Here is a 10115-nt window from a genome sequence, read left to right as displayed (position 1 = left end):
GAACCAATCGACCCGGCGACCTTCCCCTCCGGAGGTGAACTAACGTCTCCCCCGTCTGCATCCTCGAGCATGTACCCCCACCACTTGACCCACCTGGTCGAACCACCACCTGACTGGATCCCACCGAATATCCACGGATCTCACTTAATAGACCCAGCATGATGTTTATGAGACTCTCGACAACGAGATAAGTGTATTTAAGGATCAATGATCGATGTATTAATTCTTTTTCATTATTTATCACTTGAAGATATCTGGAGAACGCTATGTTTACGGATAGAAGAACAGAAAAAATCGTGGATAATTTAAAATCTAGAATAATGTAATTATTTTGTAGATTTCTCATTTTTGCGTAATGTCTGACAAATACGTTCGGACATCGTCCTACTGTGCTCTGATTTTATTTCCACTTGAAATGAAACGCATTGCGCGGCTGTTTACCTCAGCGATCGATACGCGCGAATTAGCGGAACAATTTATCGGTACGTTTCTAATCTCATTGCGACAGGCTTCGCTGCAATAATACGAGATAAAATTTGTTTAAATTGAATCAAATTTGTTTATTTAAATTCTTGTTGTTTACAATTTCAAATTAATTTGCATAATGTATAATAAATAACAGAGTAAATGAAGTAAATTTGCAGGCTTTTAACTCCAATTCCAAGCCTGCGAAAATTCTGCAATTTAAATGAATGTTTGGAATAAATATGTAACACATCGTTTAAAAATGTATTGACAAATATATAGAAGATTCATGACTTGACCTGAAACGAAAATTAATTTCCACAGGCACCCGAAACGTTTTGCAAACGTTACATCGCTGAGTCTATCGCTTAGCAACCGGAAGTATAAACAGAAGCAGCTACGTTATACCGTACAGCTGCTTCAAATGCGCGGGGTGGCAGATGTCTTTCTCAAATGTCAGCGCCCAATGTCATTGGGAAGATTGTGACTGGAGTGCAAGTCGGCTCTGCATGGATCTTCGTGATCGACTGCATCGATCGCGAAGAAGACGCAGACGTCTAAATCCCTCTTAAACTCTCTCTTATGAATCTGTCGTAACAAAGTAAGAATAACCTTCGAGATGCGAGAAAATTTTCTTAAAAAATTTTAGTACAATAATTATTGAAATTTTAGAATCGTTGGAAATTCGTAGTCGCTCGTTCAAAAAGGAAAAACTTCGAAATGGCGTACAGACAACAACCAGTGGCTCAGGACGAATTGGAGCTGGAGACGATGGCGGGAACCGAGCTCTCGAGGCTAAAGAGGCAATATAGAATAATGGAGAATGATCGGGCTGCTTGTGTGGAAGACGCAAGATTGCAACTTCGCAATCAGCAGAACATAATCGAGCGTCTGGAGTACGAGAAAGCCGAATTCGTTCTAGCGATTAAAACCGCGAGATCGAAGACGTTTACGCGTAAAGATGAGGAAATGGACGAGAAGCTAAAGTGCTTGTTAGCCAGACGAGCCAAGTATATTGAACTGATAAAGACTGAGAAGCAGCAGATAGAGGAACTTGACGAACAGATCGACAAGGTTGCTAATACCGAGTTTAAATCTATACAAATATAAATAAATTGATTAAATTTAAAAATCTCTCCAATTGAATACATTATTGATTCGTAGATCTAAGAAAAATAGGACAGGATATTCCTAGTATTAAATTACAGGCTTAACTATTACATGACCGCGATCGTAGATATTAATAATAAATGAAAGGAGATATTACTTAATTATCTCTATAATATTAAATGAAGAAATAAACAACTTTCATCAGCCGCGACATTACAACGAATCTTGTTGCAGCTCTCGAAAGAAGTTACAAGTCTGATGATGAAAGTGCGCACTGACACACAATCGAGAGAAATAGCGGCACGGCAAAGCAAGGCAATATTTATGCTGGAGAACCGGGTGGAGGTGGCGACGAAAAGGTTCAACCTAGTGATAGCGGAGAACACAAAGTTGCGCGCCGAAATCGAAACTTTGTTGAAGGAACGGGCGCAATTCACCCAGATGTGGAACAAGCTAATCAACCAATTGAACGTGGGCAAGCAGGTCATCAACGACCTGATCGAACAGGCGACCATTACGTTTAATCAGCGGGATGAAGAGCTCCACAAGATTCAAGCGCTTCGCGAGAGGTAGATTTTCCAGTGTTGGATTTTCTTTATGTCAATGATATCGATTATAATAAAATCTTGCTATTTATATTAACGTAACGTCATGTATTTCGATATTACAATTTATGCGCAAAACAACCGTAATTTAGCGTGACGTTCTTTCTGCCGATCGAAAATGATTCGCGAAACAGGATCGCGAAAGTAGAAACGTTCGACGCGGATCATTGTCTCTATAATTCAGATGGTTGTTTTGTTAATAATAATTTAATCGTATTTGATTTGAATATCCGGCGTCGTCGTTGAACTAGAAACTTCGGGAGCAATAGTCGATGATGGAACCAATGGCGCATAGAATTTCCGTATATCACGCTTTCCATTTAATTAATGACTTCTTATTGTTAGTTTATTCGGTCACGGCACAAATGTGCATAATTTCCTGTATATTCTTTCTGCAAAAGAAAAATTCCGATCGATCGAATCATTAACTGACAAAAACGTTTTCGTTTGTAGGGGTATAAGAGACTTGAAAAATCACACAGCAGAAATGTGTGAGCTGAAGAGAACCTTGGATAATGAGATGAAGCTACAGGAATTTCTCGGCGTGAAGGGACAATTTCGCGAAATGGTCGATCTGAACGCGAAGAAGGAAGCCGAGAGACAAGCTAAACGAGAAGAAAAGCAGAACAAGATAGCGGCCTTTACGCAAATTTTGCAGACAATCAAGGAATTTACTGGTATCATAAAATATTCTTATTTAAAATAATTGAATATTTTAGGTGTTTAAAAACGTATTTTTTCTTTTAATATTTTAAAATCTTCTCGCAATTTTTTTTGTTTATTTTAATTTTCTGTCTATAGTACGATTAAAAATTTATATATATTATATTATAATGATTATATTATATTATAAAGGTGAACAAGAAATCGACACGCTCACAGCGCATTTCATCAAGCAAGAAGAGGAAAATTTCGCACTTTTTAGTTACGTAAATGAACTAAATGATGAGCTGGAGAGTCTTCAGGCGAGGATGGAGCAGCTGACAGCAGCCATTGATGAGGCACGTGCCCAGAATGTGCATCGCGATCAGCAACAGACCGAAACTTTGGAAAAAATTACTATAGAACTGGAGGAACAAACAGCACTGGCAAATGCTGCTGAAGAAGATCTCGCACAGGTTAACGAACCATTCAAAATTTTACGCACACGTGGATTTATTTTCTTATCCTTCTCACTTAAATAATACTTAAATATATACATATATATTCAGAAAAACAAGCTATTGCTATATATCTGCAATGTTTTATTAATAAATTAACCACATTTTTCAAAGATTACATCATTATTTTATTGGATATTATATTTATTCTTGTCCTTAATATAGTAGAAATTTATAGCTATAGTTTTAATGTCCGCATAATAATTCAATGAGTCGCAGCCGAATAACAAACAAATAACTCGTGTTTTATTTTAGTGCAACGACGTGATGGATAAGCTGTTACGGGGGATCGATGGCCTCTTCAAGGCCATACGATGCGACAATTCGCCGATTTTAGAATTGTTGGGCGATAATACTCATGTGACTATGAACAACGTCATGCTCTACTTGGGTATTATCGAGAAACAAATCACCGAAATGTTTCACAAGGTTTACTGGGTGGACAAGGCCACTAAAGTTCCGCAGTTGAGGATAGATGAAGAAAAGAAACCCAGACTGAAAGTACCTACCGTTAATCGTATCGTACCTACTCAACCCTGCGCCCTGTAAGTCCTGTCGCTTCCCTCTTGTAATCTTTCATCCTTGACCCGAGTCCTTTCAGACCATTGACGGGTATTTTCGGAGATTCACATTTAGCTCTAAACGTGGCAAAATCTAATTTCCGTTTTATACTTAAAATTTAAATTTTCATCAAAATAATAGTCAGAGACAATACTTGTGATAAATACGATCCTTTTTTTTTTAAACTTCGTATCAACAGAAAAAAATTGAATTTAAAAATAGATTTTAGTCAACCACATTTAATGCTAAATGCGTGTCGAGGATACATATAAACTATATCGACTTCCTCTGATTATTTTAACACAATGCTCGGATACAGCTGTGTGGAACAAGAGCAGATGCAGTTTGTCTTAGAGGGCCTTGAGGTACCGTTGACACGTGCCGAAGCCATGCAGAAACTACGACAAAGGCTCATGGACGATTACTCGGAGCTGCTTCATAACGTATCAGCCTGTCATTTACCAGCAACTAGGAAGATTATGCAAAGACGTTATCAATAAAGGGAATTAACGACAATGTATTTTCTTCGCGGATTCGCGATCTGACCTTTCTTTAATGTCATAACGCCGCTCACGTGTGAGGCTTATATAGCTAATCAGGTCGTTGCAAAAACAACGAGGAAACCGAAGAAGAGAACGGTAATTGTATAAATTAATATAATGTTTGCCGAGAAAGAGAAAGAGAGAAAGAGAGAAAGTAGATTTTATTATACTTGAGATAGATTTGAAAAATTTTTCTTCAGGAATTATTTTTCAACGATAACTTTTTATAAAGATAATATAATTAATTTTTTTGTTACGGAGAGCGACAACTGTATTATTCATTTACTGCTGTTTTATTATCATTTATCCGCCAACTTACGACAAGTCACCACAAAAGTGACGATAATATATGCATACTTTTATTCACGATGCGGTAAACCTTTCTCTTCTCGCACCTTCTTCTTGACGGTCTTGATAATTCGCTTTAATTCAAGAATGGTTCGTTTGATGTGAACCAGCTGTTGCTCGACGTCCTCGCTGCTCACCTTGACAGGTATCTCTTTCCTCTTGCAAATCTGCTGATACATGTTCCAGCAACACGCCTTCACTTGTGTCAGCTCCAAGTTCTTCGCTGCGGCGGTCTCCTTTATTTTCGAAACAATCGTTTCCCACTTCAATGCTTGCGCTTTTGCCTGATCATATCTCGCTTGCAATTGTGCTACTTTATTATTCAGTCCCATTAATACTTGCGATTTAACTTCCGTCAAGCGATACTGCAAGTAAAGAAAAATTATCTATACATAGTATTCGATTCTCTCTCTTTCTCATTTTAATCTTCTTTTTATTAAGATTAAGTAGATATATGAAACACCAGAAAGTGTATATATATATATATATATATATATATATATATATAAGGAGATATTAAGTCATCATTTAGGCTCATTGACTAAAAATAATACAGAAAAATTGATAAGATATAAAGCAAATGTGGATAAAAATGATAAGATTAATTTAAAAAAAAGTCTTTAAATAAAAAGTTCATAAATATATTTGAATTATTAAAGATTGATAGGGTAGATAATTCCAATTGTTATTCAGATAAGATGACTAATTAATAATTCAAAAACATGTAGCGTAACATTTTTGTAAAACTACAATAATAAGAAATAAATCATAGATATCAAGATAATAGGAAATAAATCGGATGTACTATTTCTGCTCCTTTGTGTTCTAGCAATTGAAGATTTCTATCTTGATGATCAGATAATGCCTGTCTGGCCTCAACTAAAGTTTCATAACGATTAAAAATTTCATTGATTGATTGAAACTCCCCCGTCTCGATTACCACTCTATTTAAATAATTTTGGTACTTTTTATATTCCTCCACATATCGTTGCATTTTATCACGTACGTCTTCCATATAACGCAATTTCTGCTTTAATTCTTCGATCTAATAAAAAAAAATAAATTATATAATCAATATAAATTTTTTGTTTTTCTTTTTATTTTTTTGTAGCTAATTGATTAAAATTTATAAAAGGTCTCAAAAATCTTGATATAATATTTTTTCTTTTATCAAATCTTACTTCTTGTTTGCATTTCTCTTGACGCTCATGTTCCTCCTTGATCTTTTGCTCCGCTCGATCGCGTTTCTCCACGTTTTCCTTCACAAGTGTATTAAATTTTATAAAAGACTCTCGCAACAATAATTGCTGTTTTCTCGCTTCCTCCCATTGCTCGTCCATGTATTTACGTTTTATCTCTCGTTCCGCTTGTTTCTCTTTCAATATCTCTTCAACCTGAGTCAATTCTCGACGAGTTTTGACGATTTCCGTTGCCGGACAAACCCTCGTTTTATCCCATTCCGGATATTTCCTGATATATTTAAATAATAATATACTTCGAATAAACTTCTAATTATAACAAATCTAATAAATCTAGTTTATTAATGATAATAGTTACACAGTAGTATAGAAGTGACAATCCATTAAATTATATTTATTAAAATTTCTTTTTTATTAAATTATTTTCTTGCTAATAAAAATGTTTCAAAGTTTATAATTTTATTACATTGTTTGTTTCATGTTCTAATTGAATTTTACAATACATTGTCTATTTTATACATCTTTATTTTTATATTTTTTACATGTCCCATAATTTTTTCATGTCTAATTTTTAAAATTTCTATTTTATTAAATTATTTTTTCTTATTGATAAAAACAATCTTAACGTTTATAATTCTATTACATTATCCGTTTCATACGTTGATTGTTACAATACATTACTATTTTATACATCTTTATTTTTACATTTCTTATACATGTCCTAATTTTTTATATACACAAATATTAAAAATAATTGAGAATACTTTATTACAACACATTATATTTATCTTTTAATTATAATACATTACTTAATAGATTGATGTTCTTCTTGTTTGGATACAAAGTACTCCGAAATTGCTTTCTGCAGATCCGTCGTGATGACAGCTCTTTGAACGAGATTTTTCGATCCATCTTGTACCGTGGTCATTTATTTCTTTAATATCTTAAAAAATTCTCTTAATAATAATTTAATAATAACTAGGATTTTGAAATGAATGTATCACAATCAAAACGTATTTTCTTAAAAAATATATGTATTAAAAGAGAGAAATACGTTCACCTTCCTGCCGTACACACGATTAATCGATCAAACAAATTGTGAATGTAGTCGCACATATATTGATGCAAGAAAGATCTCTATACGATAAAGAATATGACAACTACATATCTAACGTTAAAGAGAAAAATCGAAGGCAGCATTGTTGAAAATAACGAACCAGATTTTATTTATATCGTACGTATTTTATACAAGAACTATCAACAATTTTATTTAAAAAAAGCATGACTATTAGCGTCAAAGAAAGAAAGAGAGAGAGAGAGAGAGAGAGAGAGAGAGAGAGAGAGAGAGAGAGAGAGAGAGAGAAAGGAAGGAGAGGGGGGAGGAGAGAGAGAGAAATGAGAAGAAAGAGGGAGAAGAATATATAATCGCCACGGATGATAAATGTATAGCGAATCGTATTCACGAATGGACTTCCTGACCGAGTAGAGAAAGTTGTTTGAGCAAATGTTTGGCATTGATAAAAGTCGTGGAACCGTAGATCACCCGTTTGTTCACCCCCGCGCCGCTTCGTTGTTTCACATAGTCCACCAGGTTCTGGTATTCTATATAATTACCGCCACCCACCACAAAGACTATCACATCCTGAAACGTCGGTCGATTCTTCGGCATCTGTTCGGTATGCTTGAGCTGCTTCGGATCGAGATAAAGATAATCCTCAGTCCGCGAGGATTGCTTGGACTCCATCAGTTCATCCACTATTTTGGTGACAGGCAGATTGTGCTTCTTCACTACCAGATTTTTTACGCCTTCCATGACAAATGATGAGCCCTGGTTCATTAGCTTGGAGAACATACTGACGGTTTTGGTGCCGCCGCCTTCGTAGCTGCTCTGAATCTCAGCTATCCTGGTGTAGCTGCGTAATCGTTTGATGTAGACCAGCGGATTCAAATCACAGCCGGCTGTGGTCAGAGCTGCTTCCAATTTATTATAATCTGTGTCAGACATATTTGTGCAAATATAATAGATAATAGCAAGACGCAATTTATCTTCAGGAGTACCGCAATCCGGATCGCTGATGGTCTCTAGTACGCTCCTGTCAAGCGTTTGCTTACTCATGATTTTCTCTTCTAATTCAAAAAAAGTATCTAATCGTCTCGACTTGATGGCGTTTAAAATACCTGTGGCCACCGATGTGTGCATATCTATCAAGCGTTTCATCTCCAAAAGCTGTGGCAACGAATTCACAGCGTTCGTCAAGCGTGCTGTATTATTAGAGACCATAGATAATGCCGCTTCGCTATCATTATCAATGCCCATAGAAGATTTAAGCTTCTTCACATCCTCTTCGAAGGTGCGATATTGCTCTAGCTCCTCCTGTATAGCCTCCGCTACTCTGGGGAAAGGGCTTCCCTTGTGCTGGCACCAGAAATGATCTCTGTTGTCCAACTCGTAGGCGCGCGTCTTGGAGCGTGTTCCACCAGCGGGAGATCGTCCTACACTTTCTTCTACAACTAGCCTGTTGAGTGCCATCTCCAAAACATCATGTGCCAGCGCCTGGTACGTCCATGTATGATGCAGTGGTGTGGCCATATCAACATTACGGTCCAGTACAATAAGCAGAGGCCTCTGGAAACTGTAATGCCCGGTCGCGCAGGCCTCGCCCTCGAATAGATTGTTCCTTGCGTCCCACACATTCTCCCGCAGCTTCTTGTCAATCATTTTGGCGACCATTTCGGCGGCGTTACCTCTGGGACATCTTATAATGGGCACGGTACCTAAAGTGACAAATACTGAAAACAGACAATCCACAATAATGTCCATCACAGACTCCATCTCGCTGTCCTTGACGTCGCCGCGATTGATCGCGTGATAGGATATCATATCGCTATTCTGATGGCGCAAAATAAACAGATCGTCCTCCAAAGTGATAAAGTTCAAGTACTGGTCGAACACCTTGTGGATGCTGGCGACGACGCCGCCGAGCAGCGCCGCAGCCGCCAGGTCCTCCATCTTCTGCCTGGAGATGGGCGAGATAAAGTTCAAATGGTAGATGTCATACAGACCGTTCTGCAGATCCTGACCGATCCTGCCGAGATTCTCGTCCGTGGGCGCGCAGAAATAGATAGCCGGCACCTCGGGGATAGAATCGCGATCTGAGTGCAATTGCATGTGCAACGTGATACCAAGCTCGCGCAACTCCTTGACGGAGATGAGCGGCGATATGATGTCCTGGCCTAGGCGATCGTAGATGAGAAGCTTCCACGTTGGCACTGCCTCCTCGAGCCGTGATTCGGCCCGATTCAGATTCAGCATCTGCTTCAGGGCGTTTATCTGACGATCGCGTAGGCTCATCGTGACAGCCTAGAGGAACTTAACCTCACTTACACGTTCTTGTATCTTCTGACTCTTAAACGATGACTTATTGTTCGTCAGGTTATGTGACTCGTAACCACTGCAATTTTTTCTGAAAAACGGTGAATGCGCTTTCGATGTCGCATATAGGACTACCGTCTGAATTTTCAAGAATCTGTCAACAATGTCCAGCACTTTTTGAATTGTCAAATCGACAGCAATAAGAACAGATGTGTCACGTTGGCGTTTTCTCGGCCGAGATATTCGCATGCGACATTATCTGTATAATCAAGTTAGAAATAGACTTTATCGACTTCGAATAATATAGAAATTACAGTTACTTGCATCGCTAATGATTACAATTACAATTACAAAAAATAGAATAGAAGAAACTTGAATTTTCTAGAACAAAAAAATATATAATTAATAACATAAACCATACATTATAATTATATACTTTATTTTGTTGATTATCTCCATACATTTCTCCTTTCTGAGTAAACATAAATTCTCACTATTAATAATATATATTACTACAAACAAATTTAGCAAAATTTATCAACAAACAAATTTTTTATTGTAATATATCAAAATTATATGCATTGCTTACGGTAATAAAATTTGATTTTTTATTGTATTACTTATATCAAATTATATGCATTGCTTACGGTAATGAAATTTAATTGCTTTCACATTAAATGTAATAAAATAAAGTATAGTATATGATTTTGTTATTTTTTTCTACAGGTGTAAATTTTACTCGACTTCTATCA

At 36.8% G+C, this 10115-nt stretch overlaps 3 protein-coding genes across 4 annotated transcripts; 1 reads left to right on the top strand and 2 right to left on the bottom strand.

The window, feature by feature from the left end:
* The first annotated feature begins 23 nt into the window (after positions 1-23).
* On the top strand, positions 24-4401 carry LOC140664750 (coiled-coil domain-containing protein 63). Of its 2 annotated transcripts, none has more exons than XM_072890191.1 (8): positions 24-216; positions 790-1066; positions 1138-1539; positions 1810-2144; positions 2634-2857; positions 3036-3298; positions 3596-3885; positions 4221-4401. In XM_072890191.1, the coding sequence occupies exons 3-8, from the start codon at positions 1186-1188 to the stop codon at positions 4399-4401; spliced, it is 1647 nt and encodes a 548-aa protein (XP_072746292.1). In that variant the 5' UTR covers positions 24-216; positions 790-1066; positions 1138-1185. The 2 variants fall into 2 exon arrangements, with proteins under 2 accessions (XP_072746292.1, XP_072746291.1); XM_072890190.1 differs by lacking the exon at positions 24-216 and adding an exon at positions 370-482.
* A 401-nt stretch (positions 4402-4802) lies between these two features.
* On the bottom strand, positions 4803-6921 carry LOC140664751 (coiled-coil domain-containing protein 42 homolog). The gene is made up of 4 exons (XM_072890192.1): positions 6800-6921; positions 5973-6261; positions 5597-5836; positions 4803-5156 (listed from the first exon to the last, which is right to left on the bottom strand). The coding sequence occupies exons 1-4, from the start codon at positions 6916-6918 to the stop codon at positions 4803-4805; spliced, it is 1002 nt and encodes a 333-aa protein (XP_072746293.1). The 5' UTR covers positions 6919-6921.
* A 392-nt stretch (positions 6922-7313) lies between these two features.
* Positions 7314-9590, bottom strand: Slh (sec1 family domain containing Slh). The gene has a single exon (XM_072890183.1). It carries the CDS (start codon positions 9340-9342, stop codon positions 7450-7452), a length of 1893 nt encoding a protein of 630 aa, XP_072746284.1. The 5' UTR covers positions 9343-9590; the 3' UTR covers positions 7314-7449.
* Between the last annotated feature and the right edge of the window lie 525 nt (positions 9591-10115).

Source organism: Anoplolepis gracilipes, chromosome 4, assembly GCF_047496725.1.
Source record: "Anoplolepis gracilipes chromosome 4, ASM4749672v1, whole genome shotgun sequence".
Classification (NCBI taxonomy): Eukaryota; Metazoa; Arthropoda; class Insecta; order Hymenoptera; family Formicidae; genus Anoplolepis; species Anoplolepis gracilipes.
The sequence above is the reverse complement of the archived record's forward strand: the minus strand, read 5'-3'. Positions and strand labels throughout refer to the sequence as shown.

Excerpts from the sequence above, each read along its gene's own strand:
- LOC140664751 (XM_072890192.1), bottom strand. The coding sequence starts at position 6,918 with ATGACCACGGTACAAGATGGATCGAAAAATCTCGTTCAAAGAGCTGTC. Across the intron at positions 6,262-6,799 it reads GAAGAACATCAATCTATTAA|GAAATATCCGGAATGGGATA; the intron begins GTAATGTATTAT and ends TAAATATATCAG. Across the intron at positions 5,157-5,596 it reads AACACAAAGGAGCAGAAATA|TATCGCTTGACGGAAGTTAA; the intron begins GTACATCCGATT and ends CTTTACTTGCAG.
- LOC140664750 (XM_072890191.1), top strand. The coding sequence starts at position 1,186 with ATGGCGTACAGACAACAACCAGTGGCTCAGGACGAATTGGAGCTGGAG. Across the intron at positions 1,540-1,809 it reads TTGACGAACAGATCGACAAG|CTCTCGAAAGAAGTTACAAG; the intron begins GTTGCTAATACC and ends ATCTTGTTGCAG. Across the intron at positions 2,858-3,035 it reads GACAATCAAGGAATTTACTG|GTGAACAAGAAATCGACACG; the intron begins GTATCATAAAAT and ends TATATTATAAAG.
- Slh (XM_072890183.1), bottom strand. The coding sequence starts at position 9,342 with ATGAGCCTACGCGATCGTCAGATAAACGCCCTGAAGCAGATGCTGAAT.